The sequence below is a fragment of the Paroedura picta genome, chromosome 5, assembly GCF_049243985.1.
Source record: "Paroedura picta isolate Pp20150507F chromosome 5, Ppicta_v3.0, whole genome shotgun sequence".
Classification (NCBI taxonomy): domain Eukaryota; kingdom Metazoa; phylum Chordata; class Lepidosauria; order Squamata; family Gekkonidae; genus Paroedura; species Paroedura picta.
Genome location: NC_135373.1, coordinates 125,518,998 through 125,538,359, shown reverse-complemented (window position 1 = coordinate 125,538,359; position 19,362 = coordinate 125,518,998). Strand labels below are relative to the sequence as shown.

General features: G+C 50.9%; 1 protein-coding gene across 1 annotated transcript in view; it reads right to left on the bottom strand.

Moving 5' to 3' along the window:
• EXOC4 (exocyst complex component 4) overlaps positions 1-19,362 on the bottom strand; it is a 395,846-nt gene that overhangs the window by 45,712 nt on the left and 330,772 nt on the right. Inside the window, exons 12-13 of the mRNA XM_077340354.1 lie at positions 4,121-4,257; positions 891-1,046 (exon numbers count right to left, since the gene is read on the bottom strand). Coding sequence (XP_077196469.1) covers positions 891-1,046; positions 4,121-4,257 — 293 coding nt within the window. The remainder of the gene's footprint in view (positions 1-890; positions 1,047-4,120; positions 4,258-19,362) is intronic.

Here is a 19,362-nt window from a genome sequence, read left to right as displayed (position 1 = left end):
GGATGGGCCCTTGGCCTAATCCAACATGGCTTCTCTTATGGTCTTATGCCTGGAGCAGGAATATTCTTTATTCTTGGTGCTTAAGGGAACAACAGTAAGACAGTTTCTGGTACCCTGCTCCTGCCAATGGAGCTCCTCAATGGCAACATGGATTTGGACTGGATGGGCCATTGGCCTGATCCAACATGGCTACTCTTATGTTCTTATGTCTGGGGCAGTGATGCTCTGCCTTCTTGATGCTTGAGGGGGCAACAGAGGGAGAGCTTCTGGAGTTCTGATCTTGCTGGTAGACCTCCTGGTGACACCTAGTTTTGGTCACTGTGTGACACTAAGGGTTGGACCGGATGGGCCATTGGCCTGATCCAGCATGGCTTCTCTTATATTCTTTTAAAGCATATTTCACGCCCAACTTTCCCCTCTAGCACATGAAGGAACTTGATCCATTTCGACAGACTGGCTCCAGACTACATGGGAAAGATGAGAATTCCTTAACATCATTTTCCTAATGGATTCCAGTAAGCTGCGGTAACAGGACTCTCATTTGTCAACAGGGATTTCTAAAACAGCTCGGCAGCTCACGGAAAAGCTTTCCCAGCTATCCCCAGAGGCAGGGGACCGGGAGACGGCTGGACAAAGAAGGCCGGCCAAATTGATCCAAAGGTCAGGCGGTCAAACATTGACTCATCGACTAAAGTAACACGCATTATTAAGTACGCTACAATGCCCAAAGGGAACATTTCAGCCATTCAAGTCTACTTCCTGGTAACAAGCAACCCCAAGACGATTTGTCTTATGAGTTCAAAAAATTTGTCGGCTCTACAAGCACCGTTGGCTAAGACCCAATCAAGACAAGGTCGCCTGCTTTTCCAAGGGCCTTGGGCAGATGTTACCTTATGAAGTCTTCTTCTTCCTCCCTCTTCGGTCTCAGCTGCTTGGGCTGGGCCATGTTGATCCAGTTGGGAAGAGACTTCAAGAGGCGGCTGATGTCGTCGTCTTTGGCCCAAGATGCGCTGATGACCAGTTTCTCGTCAGACTGAACGATGCTCCTACAGACAATCGGCAAGGGTGACATTAGGGACCAGCAGACTGGATTCACTAGGGATAGACTTCCCGGTCTTTTGATGTTGTAGCTGACATTACCAGTAGAATGACTACCCATGCAGGGTCATGTGCCCTGGCTATGAACACCTGCTGGGTGTTCCCCACAGCTGGGACAGCTAGAAGCAACTTCCTGCTGAGAATCAGTCACGGGGGCAAAGAACTGGCCAGAATCAATTCCGTTTGTCGCTGGTTCAGATTCAGTTGATTCCAAAGCGTCCGAATTTCCTCCCCCCCCCCCCATGCACATGCTTCTCTCTGCCTTCCCTGAGAAGGGGAAGGCTTGCCAAGCAGCTGATCATGGCATATCAGCTGCTTGGTGCTCCCTCCCTTCCCCCCACCCCAGACCCTTCCGTTAAACCAGACAAATCATGGCCGAATTGTGTTTCAGCCACTGTTGATTTGGCCTGTTTAAAGGGCAGAGATGGGGGATTCATCTCACAGAGATCTGGAAATGCTGATTCGGGGGTGCCTTTCGGCTTATCCGAACCGAATCGACCATCCCTAATCCAAAAGCTTGCTACGCGGTATCATAGCACTTTCCCCTCTTTCTCACCATGCAAGACCTCATGAAATTAATGTGAATGAAAGTTTATTTAAGAAACACGAAAGCCTCTACAACAAAGGAAGTATGTTGACAGGGGCTCTGAACTGGTGGCCACCAACCTGGAATGAGATCTTAGAGCTGAGGTTGATAACACCCTGAAAAGGGCGAAAGCAATTTTGGGGATTACTAGGAAAGGGACTGAAAATAAATCCTCCCGCATTTATAGTGCCCCCTTTAGAAGCCCATGGTGTGGCCTCAATTGGAATTCTGTTTACGGTTCTGGTTGCCGCACTTCAAAAAAGTTGTTATTGGGAAAAGTACAGGCAAGGGCAAGTAAAATGATTAAGGGGAAGGGACTCCGTTGTTATGGAAGATTGAAGAGGTTTGGGCGCTTTAGATTGGAGAAACAATGACAGAGGGGTGATATGACAGAGGTTTGCAGAATTGTGCACGGGAGAGAGAAGGTAGAGGAAGAAGTCCTGTCCTTCCTTTCTCGCCATACAGGAACTGGTGGACACTCAATGGAATTAATGATCAATAGTCTTAGGGCAGAGAAAAGGAAGTCCTTCTTCGTCCAAAGAGTCAAGATCACGTGGAACTCCCTGCTGCAGGAAGTGGTGGCAGCTACAAGCACAGACAGCTTCAAGAGGGGACTGGATGAACATAGAATCATAGAATAGAATCATAGAATCCTAGAGTTGGAAGGGACCTCTTGGGTCATCTAGTCCAACCCCCTGCACTATGCAGGACACTCACAACCCTCTCGCTCATCCACTGTCACCTGCCACCCCCTTGAGCCTTCACAGAATCAGCCTCTCCGTCAGATGGCTCTCCAGCTTCTGTTTAAAAATCTCCAAAGATAGAGAACCCACCACCTCCCGAGGAAGCCTGTTCCACTGAGGGAGCCTTCCAGTGGGAGGGCTTCTGGAGTTGTGGACTTCCCAGTATCCTTCCTGATGGTACCTGGGTTTTGGCTACTGCGTGACACAGTGTGGTGTGGGATGGGCCACGGATCTGATCCAACAGAACTCCTATACATTCTTCTAGAAAAGGACAGGAGTCCAGCAGCCCCTTAATGACTAACAAAATTTGTGGCAGGGCAGGAACTTTTCCCCAGGCATTTCTTCACATAACTCAAAAAATCTCTCACCCTGCCACACATTTGCTCGTCTTGAAAGAGCTCCTGGACTCTGGCTCTTTTCTGCTGCTACAGACAAGACTAACCCGGATACCCACCACGAACTATTTTAAGTTCTTATTAACCGGTTGTCTCAGCCGGAGATGCCTTTTACTCATTTTTGCAGCCGTGTTACGTTCCATCTGCCGAAGGGGCAAAATGAAAAGCGCCTTATTTCCAAATGTCGCAGGATCCCGGAGCCTAAATCTCCATTCCAGCCTCTGCCACTCTCTGGAACAATGTGCTTTCCCATTTTCTAAACTACCAACCCTTCAGCTGTACCAGCGGGGGGGGGGGGGGGGGGAGAGGAATACAAAAATAAGACGCAAAATTGAAAAGAGGAGTTAAAAACGTGTGTGTGTGTGTGTGTGTGTGTGTGTGTGTGTGTGTGTGTGTCGAACAACAAACAGCCCAAGAGCTTAAGCCAGGGGTAGTCAAACTGCGGCCCTCCAGATGTCCATGGACCACAATTCCCAGAATTCCCAGCGAATGCTGGCAGGGGCTTCTGGGAATTGTGGTCCATGGACATCTGGAGGGCCGCAGTTTGACTACCCCTGGCTTAAGCAGTAAGAATTCCAAAGGCTTTTCACCGCATGCCCTGTTAGAACCATATCAGAAAATTGTAGTCATTCGAGACGGAAGAGTCCAATTGGGCCATTCCCGCTCATTTCCTTGTCAACGGAAGGCTTGTTTGCTAGGCTACATTCACTGGTATACTTAGACTACTCAAGTCTGAAATGGCAACGGAGACAAAGCCCTAGGACTTCTCGGGGGCGGAGGGGGGTGAATTTCGCAGTTTAACAAATGCCACCATTTTCCTTCCCAGGATTGCGGTTTGGAGACGTGCGCCTGGGCTGGTTTCATCCCGTGTGCCCGCTGGGCATCTGCATATACGCCATGGTGTTCTGGGCTCCGAAGATGATCTAATCCAGGGGTAGTCAAAGGGCGGCCCTCCAGATGTCCATGGACTACAATTCCCATGAGCCCCTGCCCGCAAAGTGCATGGGCAGAAGGGACTGTGTCGGTGTTTGGCTCTTGTGGCCCTTCCTTGCAGGCCCAGGGAAATGCTGATCGCCACTGTGGGGTCAGAAGGCAAATTTCCTCCAGACCAGACTGGCCAGGGATTCTGGGATTTTTTTGGGGGGGAAAGGCATCATCTTGGCTCGGAATTGGGGTCACTGTGGGTGGGCAGGTAGTTGAGAGTCTCCTGCATTCTGCAGGGGGTTGGACTAGATGACTCGGGAGGTCCCTTCCCACTCTGTGATTCCGTTTTAGGACTTTGCACACTGCCGCCTTACCTGTAGGCCTGGACGCAGGTATCCTTGTACTCCTGAAGCTTGATGCACACCATGTTGAGGAACTGGTCGGAGTACGCACTCAAGTCGTGCATCAGGTTCATGAGGTCCTGGACGGTTTTTTCCACGATCACCGTGCTCTGCGGAACACACAGAAACAAGCCTGTTGGTTTGAGTCTTTTTCATGCATAACGGACAGATCAAATCAAATTGTATTATTGAGATGCATGGGTTTGATGCAGGTTTTAAAATAGGTTTTGGGCTGTCACGTCACAGCTAATTTATGGTCCCCCCGTTAAGATAGGTCTGAAGCTGTAGAACAGCAATGGGATCGCCATCTTCAAGTCCTTGAAGGGCTGTCCTATACAGGACGGAGAAAAGTAGTTTTCTGTTGCCCCAGGGGGTTGACCCGGAACCAATGGATTGAAATTCCGAAGGATTTTCAGCTAAACATCCTGACAGAGCAATTCCTCAGGCTTCCTCGGGAGGTGGTGGGTTCTCCTTCCTTGGAAGTTTTTAAAGCAGAGGCTAGATAACCACCTCTCAGAAATGCTGATTCTGGGAACTTAGGCAGATTGGGAGTGGGTGGGAAGAAGGGACCATGTCAGAGCTTGGTCCTTGTGGCCCTTCCTTGCAGGCCCAGGGAAATGCCCATCACCACTTTGGGGCCAGGAGGCGAATTTCTTCCAGGCCAGACTGGCCAGGGATTCTGGTTTTCTTGGATGTGGGTAGGGTGGGGAAATCATCTGGGCATGGTATTGGGGTATATGGGTGGGCAGGTCGTTATGAATTTCCTGCATTCTGCAGGGGGCTGGGACTTGATGACCCTGTAGGTCCCTTCCAACTCTGTAATTCTAACAAAGTTGAGTCCAAGGGTACCTCTATCACCAACAATGTTTAATTCTGGGAATAAGCTTTTCTCTGCATGAGCACTTCTGCTGTAAATAAACGTAGTAAATGATTCCGAATCTGAATGGCCTGCATTACCTCTCCAGAAACGGAGAAGAATTAATTTTGATTCAAGAGGGTATTTCCCAGCCCAGCCCTTCATTATCACAATTTACTACCAGCTTCCAAAATGTTTGTCTCTTAGGGCAAGATAAGAAAATATGGAACACATCTACAGGTGAACGGCTACATTTCCGGCACTTATCCTCTGTTGTACTATATGTAAGGGCTAATTTATAGAGACTGAGGTACCATTGGAGAAGAAACTAATACAGGTTTCCTTTAAGGTAGATTTAGGTGGGGGGGCCATGTTGGCCTGAAGCAATAGAACGAAGTCTGAGTCTGGGGGCATCTTTAACCCCAGCCGGGTTTTATTCAAGGGTTTTATTCAGTGGTGCAGAATTGCCTCAGCCGTTACACATGTGTAGAGAGAGGGCAGAGGGGTGCTTGCATGCTTATTTTCAGCAATACACAGGTCCCGATTGCGGCCTTGATCCAATCTCCGTGGCTATCACACAATCTCAGCTATTCTCTTTTGTTATTGCTGAATTTTAAAATTTTATTACTCAGCTATTCCCTTCCCTCTAGCCAGCCCTTCCCGGCAACTCAACCAGTCACCCTCTCCCTACTGGGGTGTGAGGGTGGAGGGCATTCTGTTGCAATATATCTGATGAAGAGGGGCATGCCGACAAATAAAACCTGGCTGGGCTTAAACATGTTGCTGGACTCGGGCTTTGTTATGGCGAACCAACACAAGCAATTTTCAACAGCAGCTTTCCATTGCCTGCCTCTGCCTGATATCCCCTGGAGGTCTCCCCTGCAAACACTAGCCAAGCCAACCAAGATCCCACAAGGTCTATCTAGATGGGCTGTCCAGGTCAGAGTAGGGAGTCAAGTGGCGGAAAGTGCCACTGAATCACAGCTGCAGGGGGCAGAAAAGGCTGCTTTTCAAGACACAAGATGAACAGAGGTGTTTGCCCATGTTTGCCTCTGCACAGCAACCCTGGACTTCCCTGGTGGTCCCCCATCCAAGTACCAACCACGACGGACCCTGCTTAGCTTCTGAGATCCGAGGAGATCAGGCAAGGCTGGGCCGTCCAAGTCAAGGCAAGAGGTTAACAGAGGTTGTTTGTTCTTGCCTACCTCTCGTCTCCCATCCAAATACTAAGACCTGGTCATCCAGCCTTGATTCAATAGCGCCAAGAGTTTTGTTCTCAGCCGCTGCTCCCCATCTGCAGGTCTCCCCTCTTTTGAATGGGCATGGCTGTGAAAGGCACAGCAAGCCATGCCCCTTTGCAGATGCCCAAACAGAGTCATCGATTGCACTTTTGGAAGAAGAAGAGCTGGGTTTTTTCATAGCCCACTTTTCAAAGCAGCTTCCAATCGCCTTCCCTTCCCTCTCTCCACAACAGACATCCTGGGAGGGAAGTCGGGCTGAGGGAGCTCTGAGAGAACTGCCCTGCAAGGACAGCCCTAAGCAAATTATAATTGGCCCAAGGTCACACAGCTGGCTACCTGGAGACTGGTGACCCAACTCTCAACCAGGCCACCACCAGCCCACTGGAACCGAATCCAGGTTGGAAGTCATTTCCGGACAGGCCCCTCTAGTCCACGAAGAGTCATGCTGGAGTGAAAGCCATGAGAGAGACAGCGAGGTGCAGACTGGAGGCCTCTAATCTGGAGAACTGAGTTTGATTTTCCCCTCCTCCTCCACGTGCAGCCAGCTGGGAGACCATGGGCCAGTCCCAGTTCTCTCAGAGCTCTCTCAGCCCCAATGTCACAGGGGGTCTTTTGTGGGGAGAGGAAAGGAAGGCGATGGGAAGCTGCTTGGAGAGTCAGATATTAAAAAAGGGGGGGAGGGACAAAACCCCAGCTCTTCATCTTCTTCTAATGCCAGGTTCTCTTTACCTGTGAAATCAAGCTGTCCATTTGGGGCACCACAGTCAACAGAGACAGGACAGGTCACCTTCCTCCCCGGGGCCGGCTTGCTGCAGTCGTGCAGAAGGGGAGACGCAGCAGGACACTTTTGCATGAGAAGATGCAGAAGCTCATCATAGTCAGAATCAGACGACCCTCTCTCTTACCTGCCCCCCCCCCCTTCCCGGTGCTTCTTCTGAACATTGATTTTAAGATTAAAGCTCTGCAGAAGGACCCAGATCCATAATCCCGTTCCTGCATGATTCCCTGTGAGTGACAGGAATCGATTCTCCTCTCCGAAGGGCTAAAAAGAATCAGAAAGCCTCCGGGGGAGGGGGGGCATTGCAGTGACTCTGCTCTTGGCATGTGCGGCACGTAGCTTGAAGAGGAGGCCGATGGCTCTCCAAGGTGTCTGCAGCATGCGCCCTGGGCTGCACCGAAACGGCGGCAAAAGGCACCACGGCTCTGCATGCGCGCTGATGCTACACAGCAGGCCTGCTCAGCCCCTACCCAAACTTCGAGAGCAGCCCACGGGGACACTGAGGAACGTACTGCCGCTGGCGTTTGCCTGAGAGAGGGGCCATGGCTCCATGGAGGAGCCTCTGCTTGGCATGTAGAAAGTCCCCGGTTCAATCCCCGGCACCTCCGGTTGAAAGGACCAGGCAGGAGGGGATGTGAAGGACCTGAGCCTGGGACCCTGGAGAGCTCTGGAGAGGGGCTGTGGCTCAGTGGGAGAGCCTTTGCAGAAGGTCCCAGGTTCAATCCCCGGCTTCTCCAGTTAGAAGGACCAGACAGGAGGGGATGGGGAAGACCTCTGCCTGAGACCCTGGAGAGCCATGGCTCAATGGTGGACCATTTGCTTGGCATGCCGAAGGTCCCCGGTTCTTTCCCTCGCATCTCCGGTTAAAAAGGGCAGACAGGAGGAGCTCTGCCCCAGATGTTCCTCCCCTCCCCTCTTGAATCGGTCCACCGCTCCCTGCGGCAGTGAATCCCACACGTCAATGACTCTTGGGTTGAAGACCCTTTCCTTTCTTCCGAGGTGTCCTGATTTCTCTTCTTGTGGAGACAATGGGGCGATTACAGCTGCTCAGCCTTTTCCGGCAGACCCATTTAACTCCGCAACGAAACCCCCCAGCGGAGCGCTCACCGTGGCGGCAAAGGCAATTAGAAGGAGCTGAACGGCACCCATGTGCCTCCAGATGCTCGGATGCATTTATTCTTTAACGGTGAAGATGAAGGCCCTGTGCCTCCAGTCCGTCTGGAGCCCGGGATGCTAGTTAGACCAGGAGTAGTCAACCTGTGGTCCTCCAGATGTCCATGGACTACAATTCCCATGAGCCCCAGCCAGCGAATGCTGGCAGGGACTCATGGGAAATGTAGTACATGGACATCTGGAGGACCACAGGTTGACTACCCCTGAGTTAGACCACCTCCCAAGTGGCTTTCGGCCCGGGATAACCACGGAGGAGGAGAGCGGCATGGATCTTCATTCACCCGGACGGCTGTTTTCGGGAGGCGGCATAACCCTTAGGAGAGACATGTTCCCGAATCAGCATTTAGAGACGTTAGGGGAAATTCCTGGAGGTTTGGGGAGGGGAGTCGTGGGAAGGCGGGGCTTGGGGAGGGGCTTCTGCAGGATAACGACATACGGCCCACCTTCCTAAGCTCCCGTCTTTCGGGGGAACGGGTCTCTGTCGCGGGGAGATCACTTGAAGTCCCGGGAGAGCTCCAGCCACCGCCTGGAGATTGGCGACCCGAAGGAGTTATTTGTGCTCCTAAGCTGTTGTTTCAAAATGTCGCTTTTCAATGGCCTGTGGGTAATTTGTTTTATGTATTACACCGACACGTGAAGCCGCCTAAGACTAACCGGGCTCAGCTTTATTGATGGATTGATTTTTTTGATTTTTATACTGATTTTTATACTTCTGGTGGTCTTGCAGCAGTTCACCCAAAATGGAACAATGAAATACAATAAAACTCCCATAAAAACACGTGATAAGTATATATAGATGGGTGACCTCTTAATTGTGCATTCCAATTCCCCCTCCTTAATCCCCCGTTCAGCCGGAGGGCCAAGCCTTCTTCCGCCGGGAGCGAGGGACCAGATCTAAAAGGCATCGAGGGGGGAACCTCTGATAAAAACACCGTGACTCCACCCTGGCCTTCAGCTCTCCCGGGAGCTCATTCCACCAGGTTGGGGCTGGGACCGAAAAGGCCCTGGCCCTGGTCAAGGCCAGATGGGACATCCTGGTGGCCTGGGATGACCATTAGAGTCATACCTGCAGACCGAAGAGCCCTACGAGGGGCATACGCAACTGGACCCAGACGCAGACTCAGTTTTTCTCAGTATCTCAGAGCTGATGAGACTGGGCTGGCCTTGGCCCACCCAAGCTGGGGCAGAGGAAAACAGAGGTGGTTTGCCACTGCCTCTGCGTAGCAATCCTGGGCTTCCCACCTCAATAACAACCATGGCCAGCTTTGCTTTGCTTCCGAGATCTGCTGAGAGCAGGTAACCTACGCAGCACTGCAAAGGGGAGATGAAAGAATTCAACGGAACGGTCGATGGTGAAGTCCAGGCAGGCTGTGGGCAAAATGTCTGCAGGGATTGCCCCCCACCAGCTCACACTGCTTTTCTCCACCGCTCCGTTTATGGGGAGGGGGCTTGCTGGTGGGGGTGGGCTTCCATTTAATTTTCCTCGGCCGCCTCCCTGCCGGTGCTACGGCTCCGGGAAGCATGATTCATCCCCCCCCCCCGATGCAGAGCTGACGGGGTCTCTACAGCAGGGGGCTCCGGTGACCCGTGCCAGGGCACTATTCATTAGGGACCGGAGCGGCAAATATATAAATCAACATGTCAGCAGAGGCAGCCGGGGCTCGACCCAGCGGGAGAGCGCGATACATACAGATTTGTTCCATTCCATGCTGCTTCACCTTTCACAGCTAGCACGGGCTGCACTGTAATCAATTAGGCTGACAAGATCCCCGGACAAATTGGCTCAGCTCCGGCCCCTCCTCTGCCTCTGGGATGGAGGGTAGAGGAAGGGGCGGCAGCTGGCAGCCCCCCTTAAGATGCCGGTGGTTGGGAAACTGTATAGATTAGCGAGGACGGTCTCTCGGCCCACCTTAGCCAGAAGAGGGTGATGGAACCTCCATTGCAAGAGGCAGCCCACCCTGTACCGGCTGGAGACTGCAGCTGGCATCAGGACACCGTGTGAAATAGGCTAGATGGGCCAGTGTTCTGACCCAGCAGGGCTCTTCTGATGTTGTTAGGAAGGTCGTGGTCTCTCTGCTCTGTTGTTGGCCCTCCAGAGGACCTGGCTGGCCCCTGTGTGAGACAGGAGGCTGGACTGGATGGACCCCTGATCTGACCCAGCAGGGCTCTCCTGATGTCCTTATGAAGGCCTCGGCCTCTCTGGTGTGTTGTTGGTCCTCTAGAAACTGGTTGGCCATTGCATGAGATGGACCCTCCCTGGTCTGATCCACAGGGCTCTTATGTCTTGGTTGTGGGCTTCCTGAAAGGAGTTTTTGAAAACTGGATTCTAGACCCGGTCAGTGTCTTAGTCTGATCCAGCAGGGCTCTTTTTATCTTCTTCTAACAGCTGTCTGGGCGAATTGAGCCCTCTTAATTTAAAGAGACTCTGTTAAGCAGAGGCAAGGCATGTAGAACTGACAGATAAAGGGGTCTGTAGTCAAGGCACAGCTATTCTTCACCCTTTTTTGATCTTGTGCTAGGATGAATTCACGAGCAGGATTTTTCTTGTCCTTCTCATAATGGTTGAGAGAGACACACTTGATAGGATGTGCATCTGCTTTTGCCTGATCATAATGGAACGCAATCCCCTCTACAACCAGAGGAGGGGTCCCCAATGTGGTGCCCACGAATACCTTTCCTAGGTTCCACCAAGTATTTTGAGGAAGTGAGTGGGTCCAGCAAGGCTTCTGATTGGTCATTGGAGATCTGATTGGCCATGCATATTTTTTAAAACGTCGCTTTGGCACCAGCTGCCATCACAGCACAAGAATCGCCATGTAACAGAAAGCATGCTGCAGAAGCCATTTTGAGGCTGACTCCGCCTCCTCAGGGAGCCATTTTGTGCAGCCATTTTTTGCTTGCAGCCTCTGATGGGAGCAGTGCCTGGCCCCCTTCCTTTTGATCTTCAGGAAGCAGCTGAAGATGGATTCATTCAGGACTGCATTTGACTAATTTAGGTTGTCATTAGCAGTCCTAAATAAGATGCTAAACGGTTACCTTACTGTTTTATAACTGAGGAAGTGTGCTTGCCCATGAACTCACACCTAGATAAAACGTTGTTTGTCTTAAAATTGCCACTGGACTCAAATTCTGTTCTGTTTTCTAACCTTCATTTTGTGTATATTGTATGCTGCCTTGAGTCCCACAAAGCAGAAATGCTGCTAATAAATGTTTTAAGTCAACAAACGAATATATAGAATATTTGGGTTTTTTTCCCACACCTTCCTCTCTACCCTGTCCCCTACTTCCAAGATTCTCCCTACTCTTCTCTCTCTCTCTCTCTCTCTCTCTCTCACACACACACACACACACACACACACACACACACATACATACTGGAATCCTTTCTGCTTTGTCAAACCCAGAAAGCTTTCCGTTGTGTATTATGTTCAATAACAAACATGCATAGAACAAGTTCAAAATACACAAGGGAGAGGACATGGAGAAATAGCTTACATACTTTGAAACAAATGCCAAAAGTTTCAATAACTGTTGAACAAAAACGTGGAAAGTTGCGGATCATGGCCAGAGCCTACTTTGTACGCTGGTATACTTTGAACTTGCTGTATGTTTTATTTTAATGGCATGTCCCTTGATTGTTACGCAGGGCGGAATAATTTGCCCTGTAGTTTCTTTTGAGAGCTGTCGTCGAAGGAATGTGTGTGGGCTTATTTTACTTGTTATTGAACGTAATGCACAAAGGGAAAACTGATGTGGTTGTTAACGAAGCTTACTGTTTCTCACTGAGACTTGCCACTGGAGAAATTGTTTCCTGAAAACGTTTCGAGATCCGAGGAACGCTCTGGCTAGCCTTCCACCTGTTTGCCGACATTAAAGGACAAGCTGGTCGAGACTCTCTGAGTTCCGCAGGGCCTGCAAAACGGAGCTCTTCCACCAGGCGTTTGGTTGAGGCTGGGTGGGAGCCCTGGGGTTTTCGATTGGGTCGTCCCCCCCCAAGGCCTTACCAAACTGCAGTGCTAGACTGTCGAGGGGCCTAATGTCATCCTCTAGACGGTTTTATTCCATCTTATTATTTCATCTCTACTGACCAATTCCCGGAATAGGGGGGATGGTTATATTAGGTTGCCGCCATTTGCAATATACTTGCAATGTATGGCTGCGAAAGTTGGACCGTAAGGAAGGCCGAGCGTCAAAGAATTGAGGCTTTTGAACTCTGGTGCTGGAGAAGACTCTTGCGAGTCCCTTGGACTGCAAGGCGAACAAACCGGTCAGTCCTAGAGGAGATCAGCCCTGACTGCTCCTTAGAAGGCCAGATCCTGAAGAAGAAACTCAAATACTTTGGCCACCTCATGAGAAGGAAGGACTCCCTGGAGAAGAGCCTAATGCTGGGAGCGATTGAGGGCAAAAGAAGAAGGGGACGACAGAGAACGAGGTGGCTGGATGGAGTCACTGAAGCAGTAGGTGCAAACTCCAATGGACTCCGGGGAATGGTAGAGGACAGGAAGGCCTGGAGAATCACTGTCCATGGGGTCGCGATGTGTCGGACACAACTTTGCACCTAACAACAACAATTCCCAATACGTTGTAAACAGTTTTAATTGTTTTATGGGGATTTAAAATTGTATGGATGTTTCTACTGTGTTACCACCGCGAGCCAGTTATGGGAGCAGTGGTATAAAAATCAAATAAATAAATGAATAAATGAATAAATGAATGAATGAATGAATAAATGAATAAATGAATAATAACAACCACCACCACCACCACTGCGCCAGGAAGCGTGGGTTTCCACTTTTCTTCCCACCTGGAGGCTGGCATCCTGAAACCCACAGCAATCCATACAGAAGAGCCAGCAGGAAACCAAAGGCTAGCCTAGACGGGCCTTGGGATGGGTCTGGAACGACAGCGCTTGAGTTCTCAAGGCTGAGTCGACAACTTGTCATCCATCCGGTCCCGCAACACGTAAAGAGCGATGCGGCCCTTCCGGGAAAGCCTCGACAGCTCTGGCCTTTTCCCTCCCTGATTTATACGTTCTGCCGGAGCAGATGGCTCCCTGCCGATCGTGCTCGACAAAACTCCCGGGCCGTGGCAGATTCCACCGAGTAAGCATTTCGGTCCTGTCTGGGGCTCATGCATTATTTCCCTCGCGCTAACGACCCTCCAGTTAACTGTCCTGTGAAAAAAGCCATTTAGCTCGAGCGGCGCCGGCTGCAAAGCAGGAAATGAAGGGCACCGGGGAAGTCTAAGCTGGCACGGGGAGAGCGTGGGCACAGCCGTCCACCGAGCGCTCATCCATTACCCAATCAGAGCCATTTCCAAGCCCAGCGGGGTCCAGCCGGGGTCCTGCTGGGAAACAGAAATTAACTTGGAATGGAGGTAATTCATCTTCTGACGCTCGGCATCTTTCCGATGCGCTCCCTGGGCCGTACAAGAGCTGCTCGGAGTTGCCAACTCCAGGAAGGGAAATGTCTGGATATTTGGGGGGGGGGAATGAGGCTGGGGTGGGCAGTGTTCATGGAGTGATGGAGACTCAGCATGACAGAATGATGCGGGGAACACCCTCCACAGTAGAAAAAGGAAACTGATCTCTGTTGCCAGAAGATCATGGGCAATTCCGTGAAATCTCCAGGCCCCACCTGGATTTTGCACCAAACAAAAACTACGGCACGCAGTAGATGGAAAATACCAGGGGTGACTCTGAGACGATAGGAAACAATGCTTCCAAAAGTGCACAAGTAGTCATTGATAAAGTACCATAAGGACAGGCATAACCACCAAACAATATTGCAAATGAGCGTACAATAATGTGATGATTCAACAAGTGGGATGCCGAAAAATGATTCAGGCAACAGTTCAACAGGTTAGTCCCAACTGAAGTCCCAACGAGGATCCAGCAGCCCCCCGTTTCACAGAAGCAATAACATTAACAAGTTCCTCAAGGGAATAAATAGCCTACCTCAGCCTCCCCTCCCTCACAGGGTGTCTGTTGTGGGGAGAGGAAAGGGAAGGCGAATGAAAGCCCCTTTGAGACTCCTTCAGGTAGAGAAAAGCGGCATATAAGAACCAACTCTTCTTCTTCTTCTAATCTGGAGACCCGAGTTTGATTCTCCAGCCAGCTGGGTGACCTTGGGCCTGTCCCAGTTCTATCAGAGCTCTCTCAGCCCCGCCTACTTCACAGGGTGTCTGTTATGGAGAGAGGAAGGGAAGGCGATTGGAAGCCGCTTGGAGACGCTTTCAGGTTGTGAGAAGCGTGGTAGGAAACCCTAGCTCTTCTTCTTCGTCTTCTTCCTCCATTTGGCAAGAAGCCTCCAGCTGACTGTAACAGTTGTCAGTTTTGATAGCTGCCACAGCTAACTAGGGCGAACCCTTCCCTCCCTGGTTCTCAGTGCTCCTGCCCGCTTTCCTTGTTTCATTCACTCTTTGGCAGGGCCTAGATCAGGGGTAGTCAAACTGAGGCCCTCCAGATGCCCATGGACTACAATTCCCAGGAGCCCCCTGCCAGCATTCGCATGAATTGTAGTCCATGGACATCTGGAGGGCCGCAGTTTGACTACCCCTGGCCTAGATATTCCTCGCAGTGACTGAGAGGAGCAAAGAAGTCAACACGAAAACAGGGCATCTTCTTTTCATTTATGTTCGAGGCTGTCTTCTGTGCCCATCATGACGGTGATGAAGCCACGCTGCCCCTAGACGAAGTGGGCGCATCAAACTACTGCACTCTAAATACTAAACGAAAAGAACAAGGGGGATCTCAAGCGTGGCCTGATGAGGAATAAATATGCCCCAAGAGGCACAGAATGTTGAGGACGGCGGAGAGTCAGCGAGAATCCGCCTGCTGAATCCCTGACGGGGAGATTTGGCAGGTGGGTGTGGGGTAGGATTTCCCTTAGCCTTTCTTGAGAGTATTGGCCAGCCCCTACGCTTCGATTGTCGGTAATCGTGTAGCCGGCTTGGGCCACTCAGAGAAGTAATAAAACTTGTTGACTCAGAGACAGGGAAAAGGAAGCATTGTGCCTCCCACAGGGCCTTGCAGGTCTCCCTAATAGCAAACTTAGGGCCTTTGAGCAGGGCAGAGAATTGAGACCCCCTACATGGTCATGGATTTTTGCATAACTGGGGGATTCTTTAGGCAAGACAAAAATATTAAATTCAGAAGGAGCGGCTCCCAAATTGGCCTGTCGGATGCTGGGCATGCGCATTGCTCTCGGACGGTTGAATCAGTGGCAGAAGGGGGAGAGTCAAGAGATGGCCATATTGGTCCGCTCGAGCTAATAGCATACAGCATCCTAGGGGGGCGTGTCCACGTTGGGAGGAGAGACGTTTATCAACTGCTAATACCCCTTGGAGAGCCCGTTTGGTGTAGTGGTTAGGAGTGCGGACTTCTAATCTGGCATGCCGGGTTCGATTCTGCACTCCCCCACATGCAGCCAGCTGGGTGACCTTGGGCTCATCACAGCACCTCCCTCACAGGGTGTCTGTTGTGGGGAGAGGAAAGGGAAGGAGAATGTAAGCCGCTTTGAGCCTCCTTCATGTAGAGAAAAGTGGCATATAAGTACCAACTCTTCTTCTTCAACAGTAATCTCAATGCTCTCTCAGCCTCCCCTCCCTCACAGGGTGTCTGTTGTGGGGAGAGGAAAGGGAAGGCGACTGTAAGCCACTTTGAGACTCTATTGGGTAGAGAAAAGCGGCATATAAGAACCAACTCTTCTTCTTCTTCAGTAATATCAGTGCTCTCTCAGCCTCACCCACCTCACAGGGTATCTGTTGTGGGGAGAAGAAAGGGAAGGTGACTGTAAGCTGCTTTGAGCCTCCTTCAGGTAGGGAAAAGCGGCATATAAGAACCAATTCTTCTTCTTCTTCTTCTTCTTCTTCTTCTTCTTCTTCTTCTTCTTCTTCTTCTTCTTCTTCTACTTCTTCTTCTTCTTCTTCTTCCTTCTTCTTTCTTCTTCCTTCTTCTTTCTTCTTCTTCTTCTTCAGTAATCTGCTGCAAGAGGATGCCAGAGTCTTCTAAAGAAGTGAGCAAGGAGGTAGCTGGGAATTCGGAGTGGACTGGGAGGGCCCTCTCCGTAGGCGGCCTGCAACAGCTGCCTGGATTAATGGCACATACAGTCACCCAGAGGCTTCCAGTAATGCGCTTGTCAACAGACCCCTGCATGACGCAGCTTGAAGGTTCCCAGTGACATATGCAAAGGTTCCTTCTCTAGCCCTCAAGATCTCCAGCGCCGGTGCCTCGGTCCATCTGCCTGACCTTTTGTTAACTTGCTTTATCGTCATGGTCAGTTATTAAGGCCAGAGTCTTATTTATACTGGGCAGCTTAGTTTGTCCTTCCCCAAATGTCACCGAGACCGGAGTGCAGCTGGCAGGGATGAGCACCAAACACAGAAGGCCTCACCAAGTGTTCGGGGGGTCTTGGCGGCCTTATTGTAGGCGACGGGATACATCTGTGAGCGCAAAATCTAATATTTGAAGATCTTAGGTTTTGACAGCCTCAAAGTGGTTGGCTGTGGAGGTGTAATAGAATCATAGATTTGGAAGGGACCTCCTGGGGCATCTAGTCCAACCCCCTGCACTGTGCAGGACACTGACAACCCTCTCTCTCCTCCACTGTCCCCTGCCACCCCCTTGAGCCTTCACAGAATCAGCCTCTCCGTCAGATGGCTATCCGGCCTCTGCTTAAAAATCTCCAAAGATGGAGAACCCACCTCCTCCTGAGGAAGCCTGTTCCACTGAGGAACCCCTCTAACTGTCAAGAACTTCTTCCGGAGGTTTAGATGGAATTTAGAATCAAAGAATCCTAGAGTTGGAAGGGACCTCCTGGGTCATCTAGTCCAACCCCCTGCACTGTGCAGGATACTCACAACCCTCTCGCTCCTCCATTGTAACCTGCCACCCCTTTGAGCCTTCCCAGAATCAGCCTCTCTGTCTCAGAAAAGCTCAGCTAGCCTCTCTCTCAAGTTCCTAGGCCAGTTATCATTTCAGGCCTGCCTCGGTCAGGCGAGGAACACGCCTCTGTTCGAATCCTATAGCAATGCTTCTCATCGCTCCAATTCTCTCCTTCCCATTCCAAGGAGGGATGATGTGGCAGCCTCAAAGTGGCAGCCTCCCATCTGGAGAACTGGGTTGGATTCCCTGCTCCTCCTCCACACGCAGCCAGCTGGGTGACCTTGGGTGGCTCACAGCTCTTCTAGAGCTCTTCTCAAAGAGCAGTTCTGTCAGAGCTCTCTCAGGCCCACCTCCCTCACAGGGTGTCTGTTGTGGGGAGAGGTAGGAAAGGTGGTTGTCAGCTGCTTTGAGACTCCTCCGAGTAGGGAAAAGCAGGGTACAAAACCCAACTCCTCTTTTATTGCTGTAGCAAATTATATCATTCCACGTGCTTTCAGGATGTGGGCAGGCAGATACAAGGAAGAACACCGGCAAGATGGAATCAGCGTGACGTCAAACCCATTAGCCCTCGAGCAGAGGGACTGGGTTTGCTTTGCTGGCCACCTGCCACAAATTTTGTTAGTCTTTAAGTCAGGGGTAGTCAAACTGCGGCCCTCCAGATGTCCATGGACTACAATTCCCAGGAGCCCCTGCCAGCGAATGCTGGCAGGGGCTCCTGGGAATTGTAGTCCATGGACATCTGGAGGGCCGCAGTTTGACTACCCCTGCTTTAAGTATAGGAAAGGTCTCCTCTGCTGGTGTTGCAGCAGGCTCCAGACGGCAGGGGTCTTCCAGGGAGGAGGGTACTGGGGCTCGGAGGGAGCTCTCTTTGCCCTGGGGGAATTATCTTTCCATCTGCCTTCTCTAGCTGAAGACTCTGACGGCAGCCGTGGTCTTCCAGAGCTCTTACTACAGTGACGGGGCACATCTCAAGAGCCCAATTCACACCTGGTGCAGCATGCCTGGGTCCTCTTTTAAAACCAAATTGGGTTCTTTTCTGCCCTGGCAAGATAAGAGCCGATGCTTTGATTGGTCGGCTTCAACATTAACATTCTCCCGGACGCAATTGAGTGGCCGATGGTTCGAAATGAATAGCCAGGTGGCAGCACCTGCCTGACTCTGAGGGGCAAAATCTTCTTCGAAACTCATTGCTCTTTCAAATACTCCCCGGAGGTGACTGCCTGGAGGATGGGGGGGGGGGTCCCCTCTAGAAGATAACTTCTTCAGCTTTCCGTTTGAGCAGCGATTAATCTAGCTTTTGTCTCCCATGGAGCTTGATGTCACATCTCGCATTATGCTCTATAAAGGAGGGGGGGAAACCCTGCCCAGCTATAATTATGTGCATTAAGAGGAGAGAGGAAACGGCAGCTAAAGAGCAGCAGGTGCTTTGACACTTGTAGAGTCCAGGAGTTGGCCCCGGCTTCCCTTCCCCTCTCCATCGCCAGTTCTCTTCCACGCGAATTCGAAAGGGAGACCAAGGTTAGCCCTTGTCACACAGTGCAGAGAGCATCCCCCCACCCCCCAAGCATCTGGAAGGAGGGGAGCGGAACAAGGGGGACGTCTCCGGAAAGGTGTCATAGAATCATAGAATTGGAAGGGGCCACACAGGCCATCTAGTCCAACCCCCTGCTCAACGCAGGATTAGCCCTAAGCATCCTAAAGCATCCAAGAAAAGTGTGTATCCAACCTTTGCTTGAAGACTGCCAGTGAGGGGGAGCTCACCATCTCCTTAGGCAGCCTATTCCACTGCTGAACTACTCTGACTGTGAAAATTTTTTTCCTGATATCTAGCCTATATCGTTGTACTTGAAGTTTAAACCCATTACAGCGTGTCCTCTCCTCTGCAGCCAACGGAAACAGCATCCTGCCCTCCTCCAAGTGACAACCTTTCAAATACTTAAAGAGGGCTATCATGTCCCCTCTCAACCTCCTTTTCTCCAGGCTGAACATTCCCAAGTCCCTCAACCTATCTTCATAGGGCTTGGTCCCTTGGCCCCAGATCATCTTCGTCGCTCTCTGTACCCTTTCAATTTTATCTACGTCCTTCTTGAAGTGAGGCCTCCAGAACTGCACACAGTACTCCAGGTGTGGTCTGACCAGTGCCGTATACAATGGGACTATGACATCTTGTGATTTTGACGTGATGCCCCTGTTGATGCAGCCCAAAATGGCATTTGCCTTTTTTACCGCTGCATCACACTGCCTGCTCATGTTTAGTTTACAACAGTGCTACCTAGAAGCATA